A 21,474-nucleotide genomic window follows, 5' to 3' on the forward strand; every position below is an offset into this window, starting at 1 on the left:
AAGGCCCACTTGACTTTGCATTCCAGAATGTCTGACTCTAGGTGAGTGATCACACCATCATGAAGATCTTTTCTGTATAGTTCTTCTGTGTATTCTTGCCACCTCTTCTTAATATCTTCTGCTTCTGTTAGGTCCATACCATTTTTGTCCTTTTTTGGCCAATCTTTGCATGAAATGTTCTCTTGATATCTTTAATTATCTTGAAGAGATCTTTAGTCTTTCCCATTTTATTGTTTTCCTCTACTTCTTTGCATTGATCTCTGAGGAAGGCTCTCTTATCTCTCCTTGCTATTTTTTGGAACTCTGCATTCAAATGGCTATATCTTTCCTTTTCTCCTTTGCATTTAGCTTTTTTTCTCAGCTATTTGTAAGGCCTCCTCAGACAACCATTTTGCCTTTTTGCATTTCTTTTTCTTGGAGATTGTCTTGATCATCGCCTCCTGTACAATGTCATGAACCTTCATCCATAGTTCATCAGGCACTCTATCAGATGTAGTCTCTTAAATCTGTTTCTCACTTCCACTATATAATCGTAAGGGATTTGATTTAGGTCATACCTGAATGGTCTGGTGGTTTTCCCTACTTTCTTCAATTTAAGTCTGAATTTGACAATAAGGAGTTCATGATCTGAGCCACAGTCAGTTCCCAGTCTTGTTTTTGCTGACTGTATAGAGCTTCTCCATCTTTGGCTGCAAATAATATAATCAATCTGATTTCGGTCTTGACCATCTGGTGATGTTCATATGCAGAGTCTTGTCTTGTTGGAAAAGGGTTTTTGCTATGACCCATGTGTTCTCTTGGCAAAACTGTTAGCCTTTGCCTTGCTTCATTCTGTATTCCAAGGCCAAATCTGCCTGTTACTCCAGGTATTTCTTGACTTTCTACTTTTGCATTCCAGTCCCCTATAATGAAAAGGACATCTTTTTGGGGTGTTCGTTCTAGAAGGTCATGTAGGTCTTCATAGAGGCATTCGACTTCAGCTTCTTTAGCTGGAACCAGCTTCTTTAGAACAAAAACCATTCATAATCCCTTCATTGGAGAATTAGTTGAATTCCATCTGCCCTCCAGGACTCCCCAGGCCCACTTCAGAGAGACTCAGCCCAAAACAGTGAGTGCCCTCCAATCACAGAGATTCCCAGGCCCTTCCAGGTCTTATCCCCCAGCCAGGCCCTGAAGGACTGAACTGATTTAATTTGAAATTTCTATATTTTTATGCTAAAATTGCAAACAAGTATTGCTTTGCTAATGAAAAACATACCAAATATTTCTATCATCAGGATGTAGTTTTCCCATCAAAGTCAAGGGATGGGGGAAAGTTATTAAAAATAAGCAAACAAGAGACAGAGTGACTGACTTTCTGGGATACACTTCTCTCAATAAGGCCCAAGTCAGGGTACCCGGCCCCACCAGGCTTCCCTACCAAGTGGCAGTTAATTGGAGTAAAGGCCATGAGGTGAGACTATGGGAGGACCAAACACTGTCCCACTTTGCCTACAAGTCCAGATCTTTGGAAGGGAGGGAGCAGGGTGTATGGTAGGAAATACTGGTGCAGGCAGCAGCTGCCTGAAAGACTCACTGTAGCAGCTGGAAGACCAGTGGGCTGGCCGAACCCCTGGGAAGCCTCCAGGCTGCTGCTGGGCCCGTCCATTTTCCCTAGAATGTGGCCAAACAGCCAGTATGAGAGGAGACAGAGGAGGCAGCATTTAAATTAGAGAACTGTATCAGTCTAAGGATTCCTGCTTATTTCCCCAAACCACAGCATGCCCTGAGGGGCATAAAGGAAGGCTAAGGCAACATCCTTTCCACATCCAAATTGCTGAGGCACTTCTCAGAAGACTGTTTTAAGGAGACAGATTGAAAATAGCCAGAGCAGTAATCACTACCTTTGAGCCTGGATTCCCTAAATATAACGAATGACACTCAACTCGGGATTATCTCTGCCCACTGAGGAGAAAAATGTCAGCAGGAAAGAAAGATGGTCACACCTCGGAACCTGAGGGTCTCAAGCTGTACCCTCTCGAATTTCTAGGAGATGCACGTGGACCCCCAGAGGAACTTTTCATCCAACAAGTGGCTGCTATCTTGATGAGGGTCTGCCTGCCTCCTGGGCTCCATCTGCAGCAACGTTTGGATATCTGGGGTGACTTCCAGCCTCCCTCCCCTCCATTCCTACCTAATGACAGGACCCTTGTTTATAAAGCCCCTGAGAGTCCTTGACTGTCTTCATGCCAGTGATGACAGAGGAAAAGGCAGGATACTGCCAGTAACAGAGTCCAAGCATCTCCAGTGAGGGCAACTTTATGCTAAAATATATTTTCTCTGTGTATATAAAGATATATATATAGAGAGAGAGACATGAACAAGAATTACCTTATCAGTACTGGTGATGCCTGGTGATTTTAATTCCATTTACATTTTTTGGCGTTTTCCAATTTCTTTTTTAATCATCAAGGTGATTATCTTTTTATAATCATTTAATAAAACATTACCTTAAAAGACATTAATAGCTATAATTTACCTAGATGTGAACATGGCATATGACAGACAAGGCCATTTATGCTGCGCGGTGTCTAAAGCAGACAAGAAGAAAGCGTTATAGAGTCAGAAACTTCTCTTTCTCTTCTTGGTAGCCCCTTTGTTGCAACTCATCTGTAAAGTTCTCAAGCCTCTGCCTACCCATTTGTTGGAGTCCTTGGAGACTGCATATGTCTAAAAAAAAGTTCCTAAGTTTAAACCACAACTTCAAATGTCCATACTAAACCAAATTTTTATGTGTTATTTTGTTTTCATCCTCTGTTCTGATATAGATATTAAAACAGGTACTGAAAAAGTAGCTGGATGGTAATGTAAAATTATTAATTTCTGAACAGTTGAGAAGCTGAATAAAGTCGACCCTTGAACAATGTGGGGGTTAATTTGTGTATAACTTACAGCTGGCCCTCTGAATCCACAGCTCCTCTCCCATCAGCGCATTTGACCAACCTCAGATTGCACAGTCCTGTGGTATTTACCACTGAAATATACTGTGTATAAGAGAAATTGTGTGGATCAATCCCACATTTTTCAAGGGTCAACTGTATATGGTTTTTATATTATGGAAAGGGTGACATTTAAGTATCATTGGGTTTCTTAAAGTTAAAACCAAACTACATGCAAGTAATATAATGAACTGAGAATTTCCTGCTCTGGAATAGTATAGGAGACCCTTGGTTAAGGTGCTTCATAACCTTCACCTTTCCCCAGTGAAGAGTGTATGATTTCAAACCCATCAAGAGCTGAGGAAACACCCTTGACCAAGCCTATCAGGTGGTAACACACACACTCTATTAAAAGCTATTTTGTTTCTTCTCTTCTACATAATTTCATCGCCTTATGCAACCACATAGTATATACATAAAATTAGAGTTTGATGAATTTCAACATATTTGCCAGGATCTATACAGCTCAGAATACTCCCATAGCTGAAGGCTGTGGTTCTCTAAAGGATGATATTAATAAAAGATACTGTTGCTGCCATATGGTAAAAATAAGATGTATGAGACCCAGGACCATTAAACGGGACCATTTGCTACTTTCTCTGATGTAACTGCCATGGGATGGAATACATAATAGCTTCAGAACCAGAAGACCTAGGTGTGAAACACAGCCCTGCATTTACATGCTGTCATGATCTTGCCTATCCTGCTTACCTTCTGCCTCCTTGATATGGGAGTTGTTGTGAGGATTTTAAAAAGGATAATGTCTGTGAAAATATTTGAAATCAATGGCAACCTATTCCAGTACTCTTGCCTAGAAAATTTCATGGATGGAGAGCCTGGTGGGCTACAGTCCATGGGTTCACAAAGAGTCGGACATGACTGAGTGACTTCATGATTGTAGAATATAGCAATTCATCTGAGGAAGAAAAAGAAGCCTCAATTCTGGAGAGCTAAACCCTTGAAAACCTCATTCACACAGATTAGATGGTCTGGAGCAGTGGGTGGAGCTGGAGTTAGAGGTCAGGTGCTACAGTTAAGAGAAGGGGTTTCTTCAACTTGGTCCTCAAGGCCATGGAACATTCCTACCCTCTCAGTTGGGTATAAGCTTTCAATAGACTTCCCTTGGGAATTCTCAGTGAGAGTCAACCCATCAGTTAGGAGAGAGGCAGTTTAGCCAGATGTGTGTGCTCAGTCTCTCAGTCATGTCTGACTCTTTGTGACCCCCCGGACTGTAGCCTGCCAGGCTCCTCTCTCCATGGGGCTTTTTAGGCAAGAATACTGGAGTGGGTTGCCATTTCCTCCTCCAAGGGATCTTCCCGACCCAAGGATTGAACCCACATCTCCTGCATTGGCAGGCAGGTTCTTTCACCACCAAATTACTTGGGAAGCTTCCGCCAGATGGCTCCCTCTATTACTGGGAGTCTTTGCCACATTACTGTCAATACCCAGCAATGCTGAATAGAGTGGGCAGCAGGTGCAGACTCAGAAAGCAATGCTCAGCCAGGGGCCTGCTGGGGCTCTGGACTGGTCCTGTGTGCCCCGTCAGGTGCTGAAGGAACATCTTATTTCTGTCTTTCTGAGCAAGGTGGCCCTGATCAGGAGGAGAGCCACCTAGTCACTAAAGGGAGAGACATTGGCCTTATTACAACCCATTGCTAAATCTGCAGCACTACTTCTTTCAGAGATAAACAAGGCTATGACGCGCATGTGAGTGCTGTGTGGGTCATGGTCATCCAAATCTTTCAAGATCGGGCAGGACACTGTTTCCTCATTTGTGTTTTCAGAGCATTAATCCTATGAAATGCTCTGGACAGTCTTCCTGGTATCACATTTCAAAAATATTTACTACATTCTTCAGCTAGAAGGGTCATATTGCCCCTTATACATATGAAAAGGTCCTGAAAAATCTTGAAGTTAAAAAAAAAATCTAACTTTATTTAAGCAAACTTCTTTTAACACGCAACATTATCTGGCAGTTAAGAATGGGAGGTATGGGTGTCTACAGCCAGGCTTTGAACCATATGTTCTTCCACTCACCAGCTGTATGAGCGTGGGCAAGTTAATCTCTCTGGCTCAGTTTCTGTGCCTGTGAAATGGGAATAATAATATATCTCCCTCATGGTGTTTTTCATGAAAATGAAATGAGCTAAAAAGTACAGATCGCTGAGAACAGGGTCTAGAATACAGAAAGCACTGAATAAATATTAGCTATTATAATTTGCATGCTTATTATCTGATGATTAACTATCCATTTTCTATGACACTTACTTATATCCTAAGCAACTTGTGTCCCATGGGACAGGGAAACAGACTAGGTAAAATCACTTGTAGCACAAAAAGTCTAGCAGAGGAATCAGAGTTTCAGTCTCCAATGTCAACTTCCCCTTCTTGTTTTTTATTTATAAAAATAAGGTCATTGGACTAGTTGATCCTTCCAGCTACAGTAGTCCAAGATTCTAAAACAGAGACACAGAATCATTAAACCCAAAGGCCCCTACCCAGTCCTGGATCCAACCTGGGTACTCTATGGTTCTATCTTCCAGAGACCTTGTTCAGATTTTAAGTTGCCATGGCAAGACTTCAGGTTAACGAACCAGTTGCAGCTCTGCAAGATGAATGTGGAAACTGCATTTTGTCACCTCCCCCCAGAGCTCTGAAACGCTCCGCAGGGAGTCAAACTGACAGCAGTTACAGTGGCAGCAGCAGCTGCCACCTACCTGCTCCACAGTCGCTTCAGCCCCCTTAGCCTCGGTTTCTGTACCAAAGTATTGCTCCAATTTTCCCCCTCTTGTGGTCTCCAGGGCCCAGGAGGCACCTGGACCTGTCCACTGCTCATCTACTCTGCTTATCTCGGATATTGCATGCTCTTCCTAAGGGCTGAACTTTTCTTCGCATCTTCCTCATTTGTACAGAGCTCCAGGCTGTAATTTCAGATACCCATCTGTGCTCAATCTTGTTGACCTATCTCAAATTTGGACCTTACCTCTGGAGTCCACCCTGTCCCAGCAGGGCAAAAGCTGCTGCTTCTGCCCCGAGGGTGTCCTGTCCACACCTCTGCTTTCTCCTAGTTCAGTCTTTTGGAATTTTCTAGAATGTCAGATGGCTACACCGCTTTGAATTTTGCTTGTGAATCCATCCACCCATCTCTAGCAAGCCAACCAAAATTTATTGAATGCTTCCTACATGCAAGCAAACTTCTAAGTTCTGTTGATGGAACAATGAGCCGAAACATTCTCCCTATTCCCATTCGACACGTATTTTAGTAGAGGAGAAAAGACAAGCAAACAAACTGAAAAAGCACACCAAACAGTGAAAAGGGCCATGAAGAAAATAAAACAAAGTGAGGTTATACAATAAAAGTGACGAGGAGATGGGAGTTCAGTGGGCGGATGGGGTGGGGTTAGGTTGGGTCTCTTGTGGGAGGAGACAGATGAGTTCAGTTCAGTTCAGTCACTCAGTTGTGTCCGACTCTGCGAACCCATGGACTGCAGCATGTCAGATTTTCCTGCTCATCACCAACTCCCAGAGTTTACTCAAACTCATGCCCATTGAGTCAGTGATGCCATCCAACCATCTCACCGTCCATTGTCCCATTCTGCTCCCACCTTCAACCTTTCCCAGCATCAGGGTCTTTTCCAGTGAGTCAGTTCTTCATATTAGCTGGCCAAAGGATTACAGTTTCAGCTTCAGCATCAGTCCTTCCAATGAATGAGATCCAACCAGTCCATCCTGAAGGAAATTGGTCCTAATATTCATTGGAAGGACTGATGCTGAAGCTTTAGGACCGATTTCCTTTAGGATGGACTGGTTGGATCTCCTTGCAGTCCAAGGGACTCTCAAGAGTCTTCTCCAACACCACAATTCAAAAGCATTAATTCTTTGGCGCTCAGCTTTCCTTATGGTCCAACTCTCACATCCATATATGACTACTGGTATAGCATAGCAGTGACTAGATAGACCTTTGTCAACAAAGTAATGTCTCTGCTTTTTAATATGCTATCTAGGTGGATCATAGCTTTTCTTCCAAGGAGCTAGCATCTTTTAATTTCATGGGTGCTGTCACCATCTGCAGTGATTTTGGAGCCCCCAAAAATAAAGTCAGCCACTGTTTCCATTGTTTCCTCATCTATTTGCCTCATCTTTTTGAAGTGATGGGACCGGATGTCATGTTCTTTGTTTTCTTAATGTTGACTTTTAAGTCAACTTTTTCACTCTCCTCTTTGCCTTTCATCAAGAGGTTCTTTAGTTCTTCTTCACATTCTGCCATAAGAGTGTTGTCACCTGCAAATCTGAGGTTATTGATATTTTTCCCAGCAATCTCGATTCCAGCTTGTGCTTCATCCAGCCCGGCATTTTGCATGATGTACTCTGCATATAAGTTAAATAAGTAGGGTGACAAAATGCAGCCTTGACTTACTCCTTTCCCGATTTTAAAGCAGTCTGTTGTTTCATGTCCAGTTCTACCTGTTGCTTCTTCACCTGCACACAGATTTCTCAGGAGGCAGGTAAGGTGGTCTGGTATTCCCATCTCTTGAAAAATTTCCCCCAGTTTCTTGTGATCCACACAGTCAAAGGCTTTAGCATAGTCAATAGAGCAGACTGGATGTTTTTCTGGAACTATCTTGCTTTTTCCATGATCCAGCGGATGTTGGCAATTTGATCTCTGGTTCCTCTGCCTTTTCTAAATCCAGTTTGAACTTCTGGAAGGTCACGGTTCATGTACTGTTAAAGTCTGGCTTGGAGAACTCTGAGCATTACTTTGCTAGCATGTGAGATGAGTGCAACTGTATGGTAGTTTGAGCATTCTTTAGCATTGCTTTTCTTTGGGATTAGAATGAAAACTGACCTTTTCCAGTCCTGTGGCCACTGCTGAGTTTCCCAAATTTGCTGGCATATTGAGTGCAGCACTTTCACAGCATCGTCTTTTAGGACTTGAAATAGCTCAACTGGAATTCCATAACCTCCACCAGCTTTGTTCGTAGTGATATTTCCTAAGACTCACTGGACTTCTCATTCCAGGATGTGTGGCTCTAGGTCAGTGATCACACCATTGTGATTATCTTGGTCATGAATCACTATTTTGTATAGTTCTTCTGTGTATTCTTGCCACCTCTATCTTAATATCCTCTGCTTCTGTTAGGTCCATAGCATTTCTCTCCTTTATTGTGCCCATCTTTGCATGAAATGTTCCCTTGGTATCTCTAATTTCTTGAAGAGATCTCTAGTCTTTCCCATTCTATTGTTTTCCTCTATTTCTTTGCACTGATATCTGAGGAAGGCTTTCTTATCTCTCCTTGCTATTCTTTGGAACTCTGCATTCAGTTGGGTATATCTTTCCTTTTCTCCTTTGTCTTTAGTTTCTCTTCTCTTCTCAGCTATTTGTAAGGCCTCCTCAGACAACCATTTTGCTTTTTGCATTTCTTTTTTCTTTGGGATGGCCTTGATCACTGCCTCCTGTACAATGTCATGAACCTCTGTCCACAGTTCTTCAAGCACTCTATCAGATCTAATCTCTAGAATCTATTTGTCACTTCTACCATATAATCATAAGGGATTTGATTTAGGTCATACCTGAATGATCTGGTGGTTTTCCTTACTTTCTTCAATTTAAGTCAATATTTGACTTAAATTGACTTGTTCTTTCAATTTATTGACTTTCTTCAATTTAAGTCAATATTTGACTTATATTGACTTGTTGCCAATATTTGGCAACAAGGAGTTCATGATCTGAGCCACACATGATCTAAGTCTGCTCCTGGTCTTGTTTTTGCTGACTATATAGTGTTTCTCCATCTTTGGCTGCAAAGAATATAATCAATCTGATTTTGGTGTTGACCATCTGGTGATGTCCATGTGTAGAGTCTTCTCTTGTGTTGTTGGAACAGGGTGTTTGCTGTGACCAGTGCATTCTCTTGGTAAAACTCTGTTAACCTTTGCCCTGCTTTGTTTTGTAATCCAAGGCCAAAGTTGCCTGTTACTCCAGGTAGCTCTTGACTTCCTACTTTTGCATTCCAGTCCCCTATAATGAAAAGGACATCTTTTGGGGGTGTTAGTTCTAGAAGGTTCATAGGTCTTCATAGAACTCTTCAACTTCAGCTTCTTCAACATTACTGGTCGGGGCATAGACTTGGATTATTGTGACATTGAATGGTTTGCTTTGGAAACGAACAGAGATCATTCTGTCGTTTTTGAGACTGCATTCAACTACTGCATTTCAGACTCTCTTGTTGACCATGATGGCTACTCCATTTCTTCTAAGGGACTGTTGCTCACAGTAGTAGATACAATGGTCACCTGAGTTAAATTCTCCCATTCCAATCCATTTTAGTTCACTGATTCCTTAAATGTCTATGTTCACTCTTGCCATCTCCTGTTTGACCACTTCCAATTTACCTTGATTCATGGACCTAATATTCTAGGTTCCTAAGCAATATTGCTCTTTACAGCATCGGACTTTACTTCCATCACCAGTCACATCCACAACTGGTTGTTGTTTCTGCTTTGGCTCCGTCTCTTTTTCTGGAGTTATTTCTCCACTGATTTCCAGTAGCATATTGGGTACCTACTGACCTAGGGAGGTCATCTTTCAGTGTTCTATCTTTTTGCCTTTTCTTACTGTTCATGGGGTTCTCAAGGCAAGAATACTGAAGTGGTTTGCCATTCCCTTCTCCAGTGGACCACATTTTGTGAGAACTCTCCATCATTACCTGTCTGTCTTGGGTGGCCATACACGGCATGGCTCATAGTTTCACTGAGTTAGACAAGGCTGTGGTCCATGTGATCAGTTTGGATGGTTTTCTGTGATTGTGGTTTTCATTCTGTCTGCCCTGTGACAGAGAAGGAAAAGAGGCTTATGGAAGCTTCCTGTTGGGAGAGACTGACAGATGAAGTGAGATCTGAAAAGCAAGGGGACCCAGCGTTGCAAAGGTCTGGTCCAGAGTGTTCTCCTGCAAGCACAGAGAACAGCCAGTGCACAGACCGAGAGGCCAGGACCAGATCAGGAAAGGGAGTAGGAAATAAGGCCAGTGTGGCTAGAACAGAGCAAGAGGGAGTGAGTAGATGAGACCCAGGACAGATGTTGCCAGCCCATGGAGGTCTGGATTTTGTTCTCATTGTGATAGGAATCAACTGTAAGCAAGGACTGACATGGTAAATCTATCCTTCTTCTTGGGGCATGTGTTCCCAAACAATACAACTGTAATATGTGCTTAGCAATACATCAGTGATTCTCAACCAAATCCTACATTCTGTTTGCTCATCATCATACCAGGGATATTAAGATACTGGACCAGGGCTGAAGTGAAAATTATAACAAAACTACCCAATGATATCCCTGTAAGGCTGGGAATTACACTGTAATTTAAGAACTTAAAAGTCAGAATTTCAGATACATTATTAGCTCTAATTAATAAGTCAGTCCTTCTGGGATTTGCTAGCGATAAGAGCTCAGGCAGCAATGCAGACTGAATGAATAACATTTTTACAGAAAAAGCAGGATTGCTCACGGTAACTTACTTGGCCTGGAAAGTTATAGAGAACTGAAAATGTAGTGATGGTATCTTTAACAAGAGTCATCCTACTACTTTATCACTCTTGCCAACACAGGTCTCTAAAAAAAGTGTACTAAAGTGAGTTTCCAATTGAAAAGATAAACTCTCAGTGCAGGCAACATTAGCAGCCCTGTTCCTTGCCATTGTAATAAATGATGAGGTAGGTGTTTTGAAGATGAAAAAGCAGAGCATCCCTTTGTAATCTTGACAGACATCGTACCCTGTTCACTGATCCTGTATCTTGGAGTGAAGACCTGCGTGGGGAAGTTGATTCCTGCAGTGTTCCTGGTGTGTCTTTCCAGGGGTAGCAGCAGGGACAACATCTCTTTAGCAGACACTGTTCATGAACCTGTGCCCAGCTTCTCTGTACCACTGAAACTGGGAAAGCGTGTGTGCCCCTGACAATCGTATTCGGCAAATGGCCTGAAATCAGTCACTAACAAGGGGGACAGTCGGTAATTAACATCCTGACGGCGAGAGCTCCCGTGATGAAAGGTGCCAGGAGCAAACGCTGATGGTACCTAGGGTGGGCTAGGCTTTTGTGCCTGTGTGTGTATGTGTGCTCAAGGTGAGATCCTCGAAGGGAGCTGGGTTTCCTCCATCTCCTGCAGAAGATATACAATTGGGCCTCCTCTCAAAACCCCCATGCCTGGCTTAGATTACTCTTTTACCTTTATTCTCTTTAAGACTTGTGTGGAGTATACTTTGTAATAAAACGATTCTCAATTTATATCACCCATGGATGACTGTTCTATCTCCCCAATAGGCTGTAAAATCCTTCAAGTCCAAGTCATCTCTTTTGCTCCCCACTCACCTGTCATATAAAAACAACCAACAGTGTAGGAGGGAGTGAAATAAAACATAACTGTCTTCCAGCCTCGCTCCCCAAAGATAACCACTATTAAGTTCCCTGCATCTCCCATAAAAGTTTGTGGGCAAACTTCTGTGTTATTCAGTGTTCAATCCAAGGAGCAAAACTTAGAAGAAATATGGATTGATACATACAATTTCAAATCAGTTCTGGTTCAGGGCAGTATATGTGCACGTGTGCTAAGCTGCTTCAGTCATGTCTGACTCTGTGACCCCATGGACTGTAGCCCACCAGGCTCCTCTGTCCATGGGATTCTCTATGCGAGAATATTGGTGTGGGTTGTCATTTTCTTCTCCAGGGGATCTTCCCAACCCAGGGATCGGACCCATATCTCTTCAGTCTCCTGCATTGGCAGGCAGATTCTTTACTGCTAGCACCACCTGGGAAGCCCCGCAGGGAAGTATACTAATAAATAATTATAAATTAGTACTAATTAATTATAAATTAGTACATCAGTACATAAAAGGGGTGTACATAAATTATACATAAATGAGTACATAATTAGGTCTTCCCTGGTGGCTCAGTCGGTAAAGAATTTGCCTGCAATGTGGGAAACCCCAGTTTGATCCCTGGGTCGGGAAGATCCCCTAGAGAAGGGAACAGCAACCCACTCCAGTATTCTTGCCTGGAGATTCCCACGGACAGAGGAGCCTGGCTACAGTCCACAGCTACAGTCCATGGGGTCACAAAGAGTCGAACACGACCGAGTGACTAACACTTCAAGGGGTGTAGTGGACATTCCAAGGTAGATGAGACCACTCCGTTATCACAGCACAAGCCTGGCAAGTCCAGCTCTGTCTCTAACATGCTGGCTGTTCTCTGACCAACTGACTCCATCTCTCTATATCTCAGTTCCCTCTCCTACAAAATCGGAATCTGTTCTCTATGGTCCTTGAATCCAAAAACTTGGAATTAACAGTTGGGTAATGATAAATACAAACAGGTATGCCAGAGCCAAAGTCCGAAATGTGTTATCAGGAAGACAATCACAAGGACAATCAATGTAACAATTCCAGGAGAATACAGTTGCAAATTATTATGGAACAGTTATTATTATTTTTAACTAAATTCCTGAGCTGTAATTCACAGGAACATCCACATCTTGTTTTAACACAGAGATGCACCAAGTAATATCCTCTGATTCGGAAGTTACCTTAGGCAATCAGCGACTCTTCACAAGTAGAAACAACCACCCAGATTCACTCATTTCTCAGCAATGCATGTGGCCTGCTCACCAGCATCAGAGGGCTTGGGAATATTTTTCCATTGCTGAGAGTTAGAGATAAGCTCGATAATATTTGGTAGCTATAGGGTCACACCTGAAGGGACTAGTCAACATCTGAATTCTCATATGCCACCTTGGTGACAACTAGCTGCCTACCAGGGAGGGGTTCTTCCTAGTGGTCAGTCTACATGTGATGTTCTGTTTGACCACATCCAATACCAGGAGCACAGATAAATCTCAGAGGAGGGAAGGACTGGGGACAGAGGGAAAGAGAGTGGGTAGAACACGATCACTGCTAATCCTCCATTCAGCAACGTGACTGCAAGCTAAAAGCAGACGACACTAATGATGGCTGAAAATCCTTGTTCTAGGGCTTCCCTGGGGGTGCAGAGGTTAAAGCGTCTGCCTGCAATGTGGGAGACCTGGGTTCGATCCCTGGGTCGGGAAGATCCCCTGGAGAAGGAAATGGCAACCCACTCCAGTATTCTTGCCTGGAGAATCCCATGGACGGAGGAGCTTGGTGGGCTACAGTCCACGGGTTGCAAAGAGTCGGACATGACTGAGCGACTTCACTTTCACTTTCACTTTCAGGGCAAAGCTAGGAAAAGGGAAGTAGCATTCACAAGTGTCTTTGCTGAATGTTCTTGCCTTTTCTCTTGGAGGCAGGAAAGATGGAGATAAAGAGAACCAATCCTGGGGTTTGGGAGATATGGGTTAGGCCACTACTTGACAATCACCTTATCAGTTTTGAGGCTCCATTTGTCCATTTACTTATAATGAGTCAGAGAAGGCAATACTTGCATTATGTTTAAGATCATGTGAAAACATAGCTTTCCATGGGCTGCTCCTTAGGAAAGTCAGGATCCTTAAAACACAATGACAAGTCAAACTGAGAAATGACACCCTCAAGGAAGCAGTCCTTACCTGGAAAGAATTCATACAGCGGAGGGAAGGAGGCAGTGTGGCATTACTCTTCGACAGTATCAACAGCAGCTCCAGGCAGGTTGTAGAGGGCAGGGTGAGGGAGTGTACACTGATGTCATTTTCCCACAAGCTGGAGAGCCTGAAACACACAGATTTGTGCAACTTCATCATTCCATTCGGCCAGAAGTATTTCAAAAATCTGATATAAGGAGAAAACTTTCTGCTGTGGGAGAGAAAGAGCAATGTACAAGAAACAGAAATAAAATGGTTATACTAAAAATTCAGAGAAGATGTACAAGGCATTCTTATAGTGCTTCTGATATAAAACAAATGAATAAGGCAATTATTTTTCAGGTCAACATCTCATACTCAAAGGTGAAGAGTCATATGAAATGCAGTCTTATTTGTGAGGGATCTATGCAGGGGGTGCTAATAGATAACACACTGAATGCTTCCTTTGTTCTATGTCCTGTCTCACATGCAGTATCTTGTTCAACCCCCAGATGCTATGACGTGGAACAATTGTTATCCCATCTTCCAGATGCAGAAATTGTTTCTGACCTGGATATGCCTTATGAAATATCTAGCTCTGCTTTTTTCAAACACTTAAAACATGACAGAATCCTTTTATTGAAAAAGCTTGTAAAAGCCCTGTTCGTAATGCAAACAAGAGCAAAGCTGCTCTGTTGGAAGGGGAAAGGTCGGCAGGAGGCCTCACTTCATCTGCCACAGAGGCCCATGGAGCAGCTTTGCCACTTCCTTCGGAACCTACTCAAAATTCCTCCCACCGTGACATGAGGGAACTGAGGGCTAGAAAAGCAAAGAGACTTGTCTGAAATGAGGCAGATGTTTAGAAAATGCTATGGCTGGCTCTGGATCCTGGTTTCCTAACTTCAGAATCAGAAGGTGTTCTCTATGGTCCTTGAATCTGGGACCCCCATCTAGTGCTTAAGCAAAGGGAAAATCAGGAAAGCATTAGGAGAAACACAGCAACAACGGTGTGAGTCTTACTCTTATCAACTCTTCTATTTACTCAAGTATTTCCTGCCTGAGCCCCTAACCAAAGTGTCTCTTACCACTGTCTTAATTTTTAAAGAGAAACATATGTGTATATTAAATAAATATATTTCTCTTTACACACACACACACACACACACACACACACACACACTCTTTACGTATTGCCTTTCTCTGAACCTCTCTCTGTAATGGTACCTTTAACGAAATCAATGGTGAATTCTGGAACTTGAAAGAGCATCCGTGGCTGAGGGCATACAGCGTTTAATGCTCTATGTGACAAGTCACAGCAGATGGTTTAGCTATACAGTCCACAGGTTATTAGGCTGATGCATTGTTGATGTGTGGTGGGGAGTTAACTCTTCTCTGAAGCATCTGTCTACTAGCAGGACTGGAATATGACACTGTCCACTTTCCTAAAAAATGGCTTAGTTTCAGCAAGCTGAGTGCCTTTTCTGTGTTTTAAAAATTACTGTTTTATATTTAACGGCTGTGTTATTCTTTCCACTTTTACTAATCATATAACATTCCCAATATTTCACGGGAAATAAAAATCTTGCTGTCTCAGGTAAAAGCCCGATGTCATACTAGTGCAGTGGCTTGCAGCTCAACCTCTCCTCCACCCTCCTTAGGCCCACAGACCACACTGTTCCTTTTCATTCCCTGAACTGATTTATACTACACACCCCGTGTCTTGCTCATACAGTCTTCTGAACCTGGAAGGTTGCTATCTTTCCTGGTGAACTTCTGTCCATCCTGCAAGATCCACTTAGGTATCACTTCCTTGGGGACGTCCTCCTTTTTCCCTTATGAGAATTAACTACTTGCTTCACTCCATACTTGTACCTATTACAACACTTCACCAGCACCTTCCTTGCATTCTTATCTGGGATGTGTCTACATCTTGGATTGATCCTAAATCAGACACGGAAACCACGGCCTGTGGATTTCTCTAATTCTGCAGCTAGTGTGGAAATAAAGATTAGTGTTATTTTTCCTCAGACACACCCAGGTATTGACTTTTTGCTGGCTAAAAGCAATAGCAATTTTTCACTTTTATTGTATCTTCAATAAACAACTTAAGTTTTCAGAATCTATACCCCCTGGCCCATCACCCACAATAGGTCGTTACTACAGCTATTTTTATCCTGAAATTTTTTTAAGTTTCTTGAAAGGGTCTTTGCTTTTTCTAAATTGGATCTCTTGCCTCAACAAGTAACTGCCTTGGAGCAGGAATGTCCCTTGGGGACTAATCTGCAAAACTTAACCCGGCTCATCCTGTAAGGGTGTCCCAAGATGAAGGGAACACCGCCACATGGACCGGGGCTGCTGTAGCTCAGAGTTAAGGCTCCTGCCAATCAGAGAACATCTTCACGCCACTTTCACTTTTCATCATTTTCCACTCCTCTTTTGCCAGTAATTATATTTGCAGGAGTAAAGGGAAATGGTGAATTACACAAATAAATTGTTTTAGAACAGAACAGAGTTAGCTTATGGTGAGAGCATGCTCTCTATATTTATGCTTAATTTGGACAGGTTTTAAGCCTTAGATTGCTTCTGAGTGCCGTCTCACCTGTGCTACCCATTCAGAGGGCCAGGCACTCTCTTGTTGGCTGTCTCTAACCTATGCTGCTGCTGCTAAGTCGCTCAGTCGTGTCTGACTCTGTGCGACCCCATAGACGGCAGCCCACTAGGCTCCTCTGTCTCTGGGATTCTCTAGGCAAAAATACTGGAGTGGGTTGCCATTTCCTTCTCCAATGCATGAAAGTGAAAAGCGAAAGTGAAGTTGCTCAGTTGTGCCCGACCCTTAGCAACCCCATGGACTACAGCCTACCAGGCTCCTCCGTCCATGGGATTTTCCAGGCAAGAGTACTGGAGTGGGGTGCCATTGCCTTCTCCGGTCTCTAACCTATAACAGCCCTGAAAGGCAGACCGATTAAAGTTGAGGAAACCAAAGGTCAGAGAGTTTAAGTGATGGTCCAACGTCACACAGCTAGTGGGTGATGGGACCAGGATTCACTCATGCAGGCCTGAGTTCAGAGCCTGCTCTCTCCCCGCTTGTTACACTGAGGACACCATAAGCATTGTATCCTCTCTAAGAAAATCAGGAGTAGGATCAACGCCTGTTTCTTTTGTATGTGAACTCTTTAGTTGTAAAATATACAGTTAAAAGCAACTTCATTTTTCTGTAGGAAGTTAGTTTATCATTCTTAAGCTGCTGCTTTATTATACATATATTCTAAAACATAAGAAAAGTGGTAAGATGGGCACAGGGAAAATAGCTGCACCCCATGGTAAGTGAAAAGAGTTCTACGGTGAGAAAAAAGAAATTAAGAGGTAACACAATAAATATAAGTGGTTATTTCCATGAGAGGAATATAATAACCTGTGTTTTACATTTTCTTCTTTCTTATTTTCCAAGTGTTATTTTTTATAATCAGAAACAAGTTATGTTATGATGTTGATGTGATCTGTGGTACAGGAAAAAGATATGTATTAATGCTGTTAAGGTGTCAACATACTGACAGATGGCTATGCTGTGATCTATCAAAGAGGACACTCAAACAGAAAACAAAATACATTAGTACTACCTTGTTACCCAGTAGCATGTGACCTTGGACAAGCCAAGTTTCCTCATGAGATCTTAGAGTTTACACATAATCTATCCAATGTATCCAGTCATCAAAATTTATACAAAAGGACACATTCAATCTCACAAATGATAATCATAGTGGAAAAAGACAGTAAGTTATACATGTTGTTAGGCTGATGCAAAACACAGAAACAAAGATCAAATTGCCAACATTTGTTGGAACACAGAAAAAGCAAAAGAATTCCAGAAAAACGTCTACTTCTGTTTCATTGACTATGCTAAAGTCTTTGATTTGTATGGATCATAACAAACTGTGGAAACTTCTTCATGAGATGGGAGTACCAGATTACCTTCCTTCTTCCTGAGAAATCTGTATGCAGGACAAGAAGCAACAGTTAGAACTGGACATGGAACAACAGACTGGTTCCAAATTGGTAAAGGAGAACGTCAAGGCTATATGCTGTCACCCTGCTTATTTAACTTATATGCAGAGTACAACATGCAAAATGCTGTACTGGATGAAGCACAAGCTGGAATCAAGACTGACAGAAGAAATATTAACAACCTCAGATATGCAGATAACATCACCCTTATGGCAGAAAGCAAAGAGGAACTAAAGAGCCTCTTGAAGAAAGTGAAAGAGGAGCATGAAAAAGCTGGCTTAAAACTCAACATTCAAGAAATGAAGATCATGCATCCAGTCCCATCACTTCATGGCAAATAGATGGGGAAACAATGGAAACAGTGAGAGACTTTATTTTGGGGGGCTCCAAAATCACTGCAGATGGTGATTGCAGCCATGAAATTAAAAGAGGCTTGCTCCTTGGAAGAAAAGCTATGACAAACATAGACAGCATATTGAAAAGCAGAGAAATTACTTTGCTGACAAAGGTCCATCTAGTCAAAGCTATGGTTTTTCTAGCAGTCATGTATGGATATAATGGTAACCCACTCCAGTGTTCTTGCCTGGGGAGTCCCATGGATGGGGGAGCCTGGCAGGCTACAGTCCATGAAGCTGCGAAGAGTTGGACACGACTGAGCCACTAAACAGCAACAATCATGTATGGATGTGAGAGTTGGACCATAAAGATGGCTGAGCATGAAAGGACTGATGCTTTTGAACTGTGGTGCTGGAGAAGACTTTTGAGAGTCCCTTGGACTACAAGGAGATCAAACCAGTCAAGTCTAAAGGAAATCAATTCTGAATATTCATAGGAGGGACTGATGCTGAACCTAAAGCTCCAATACTTTGGCCACCTGATGGGAAGAGCTGACTCATTAGAAAAAAGAGGCTGATGCTGGGAAAGACTGAAGGCAGGAGGAGAAGGGGACAACAGAGGATGAGATGGTTAGATGGCATCACTGACTCAACAGACACAAGTTTGAGTAAGCTCTGGGAGATGCTGAAGGACAGGGAAGCCTGGCGTGTTGCAGTCTGGACTTGAAGACCTGGACATGGCTAAACGACTGAATACCAACAGAAAGTCATTGTGGTTTTGTATTGTTGAATTTTGCCATTTGATATTGGAATACATTCTTAAATAAATGTGGCTATGTTATACATCATTTTAATGAACATTTCTTGCTTTATGGTTTTTTTTTTGCTAATGGCATTGTTTGCCATTGTTTATTTTATATTTATTTTAGACTATAGAAATGGTGTTAGACAAAAAGCAGACACGAGTGATTTTTTTTTTTAATCCAGTTCAAAATGGGTCATAAAGCAGCAGAGACAACTCGCAACATCAACAATACATTTGGCCCATGAACTGCTAATGAACATACAGTGGTTCAAGAAGTTTTGCAAAGGAAATGAGAGCCTTGAAGATAAGAAGTATAGTGGCCAGTCATTGGAAGTTGACAATGACCACTTGAGAGCTATCACTGAAGCTGATCCTCTTACAAATACATGAGAAGTTGCTGAAAAACTCAACGTTGATCATTCTATGGTCGTTTAGCATTTGAAACAAATTGGACAGGTGAAAAAGCTTGATAAGTAGGTGCCGCATGAGCTGAGTGCAAATCAAAAAAAAAAAGTTTTTAAGTATCGTCTTCTCTTATCCTATGCAATAATAACGAACCATTTCTCAATCAGATTGTGAGATGTGGAGAAAAGTGGATTTTATACAACAACCAGCAACGACCAGCTCAGTGATTGGACCAAGAAGAAGCTCCAAACCACTTTCCAAAGCCAAACTTGCACCGAAAAAAGGTCACGGCCACTGGTGGTCTGCTGCCTGTCTGATCCACTACAGCTTTCTGAATCCTGCCAAAACCATTACATCTGAAAAGTATGGTCAACAGATCGATGAGATGCGTCAAAAACTGCAATGTCTGCAGCTGTTATTGATCAAGAATGGGACCAATTCTTCTGCATGACGATACTTGACCTCAGGTTGCACAATCAACACTTCAAAGGTTAAATGAATTGGGCTATGAAGTTTTGCCTCATCTGCCATATTCACCTGACTTCTTGCCAACTGACTACTACTTCCTTCAAGCAACTCAACAACTTTTTGCAGAGAAAATGCTTCCACAACCAGGAGGCAAAAGAAACGCTTTCCTAGAGTTTGCTGAATCCTGAAGCACGAATTTTTATGCTACAAAAATAAACTTATTTCTCAATGGCAAAAATGTGTTGACTGCAATGGTTCCTCTTTTGATTAATAAAGATGTGTTTGAGGCAAGTTACAATGATTTAAAATTCACAGTCAGAAACCTCAAATACTTTTGTACCAACTTCATAGTTATTCATGTTTCTACACAATTACAAATATTTGTGTGGTATGTAAATCCAAAATTTACCTTTTGAGTCTGATCTTAAATTATTCTGTGATTCAACAATTTTTATCCCTACTGAAGCTCAGAAAGGTGAAGAATGTTGTCCTGATGACACAGTCAGTGATGGAAAAGAAACTCAAGCATATTTCTCTCTGTCTAAATCTCATTCTTCTTTTATATCTTAAACAAGTCAAAAGCATACTAGATTTTTTAAAAAATTCTACACACACACACAAAACTGAGAAATCCAAAGGCATATAACAGGATAAATTTTAGATATCTTAGAACATGTCATTTTTTAATAATTTCAACCGTCTTATTTTTTTAATCAGACAATCCAGCTGGAACTAATATGGCTCAAATTCCTAATATTCATCCTGTCCTTCTCCTCCTACCTCCACTCTGCATTATACACTTTATTGGCCCAGGACTTATTTTTTTAATGTCAAAATTTACATATTTTCTTCATAATTTTAATTGCATAAACTATTCCTTTAATCACATGAAACATTACATCCGTGGATAAAGAGAGAAAGTACTACATGAAAAATGAAAATAGTTGTTTTGGAAAGTTAGAACTACAGGTAACTTTTCTCCAAAACTTGAGTTAATGTTTTCACTTTTTTTTTTTTTAAATTTAGGAAGAAAAGAGAGCAAGAAGGAAAGAGGAAGAAAATTCAGTTTGTCTTAAACTAACTATCAAATTCATTATGTGTTATTTAGGGTATGCATTGATTAAGCCAAAGGTGATACTTGAGCTCAAACAGCAATACAAATTCTCTTAATGATAGCAACATTTAAGAAACAGGATTATAATAATCCAGAATTATTTCTGGTATTTCCTACAAAGATATCATAAACCTCAATCACGTTAGACCTATAAAATCAACAAGATACTTCTTGTGATTTTTAAAGTACTGGGAGAGAACGAGTTTTCCTAGGAGACCAGAGCTGTCAACCAGGTGACCTTAGTCTAAGAGATCAAATGCAAGCAGAGGACACACCATCCTTATTTCCGAACTTTCGCCTTGCCAAAATTCCCCAGAGAAGCAATGGTGGCCTATCTATTTTTAAAGAGGCAATGAGAAGGGAGAAAAAAGTCACCTCTAATAAAAATGGTGAAATTGAGACTGAATCAGACACCAATCAATATTAAGTAAAGAACCTGAGAAAATAGAAAGGTGATATATAGTCTTCTAGGAAACATAGGTCATTTAATGTAACAAAGGCAAAAACGACAAAATAGAGATGATATAGTGGAAACAGTGTCACACTTTATTTTTGGGGGCTCCAAAATCACTGCAGATAGTGATTGCAGCCATGAAATTAAAAGACCCTTACTCCTTGGAAGGAAAGTTATGACGAACCTAGATAGCATATTGAAAAGCAGAGATATTACTTTGCCAACAAAGGTCTGTCTAGTCAAGGGTATGGGTTTTCTAGTGGTCATGTATGGATGTGAGAGTTAGACTGTGAAGAAAGCTGAGCACCGAAGAATTGATGCTTTTGAACTGTGCTGTTGGAGAAGACTCTTG

At 41.6% G+C, this 21,474-nt stretch overlaps 1 protein-coding gene across 1 annotated transcript in view; it reads right to left on the bottom strand.

Moving 5' to 3' along the window:
• The window catches only part of UBE3D (ubiquitin protein ligase E3D), a 160,208-nt gene that overhangs the window by 53,190 nt on the left and 85,544 nt on the right, over positions 1–21,474 (bottom strand). The window contains exon 9 of the mRNA XM_068985326.1: positions 13,549–13,687. Coding sequence (XP_068841427.1) covers positions 13,549–13,687 — 139 coding nt within the window. The remainder of the gene's footprint in view (positions 1–13,548; positions 13,688–21,474) is intronic.

The sequence above is a fragment of the Capricornis sumatraensis genome, chromosome 13 (assembly GCF_032405125.1).
Source record: "Capricornis sumatraensis isolate serow.1 chromosome 13, serow.2, whole genome shotgun sequence".
Lineage (NCBI taxonomy): Eukaryota > Metazoa > Chordata > Mammalia > Artiodactyla > Bovidae > Capricornis > Capricornis sumatraensis.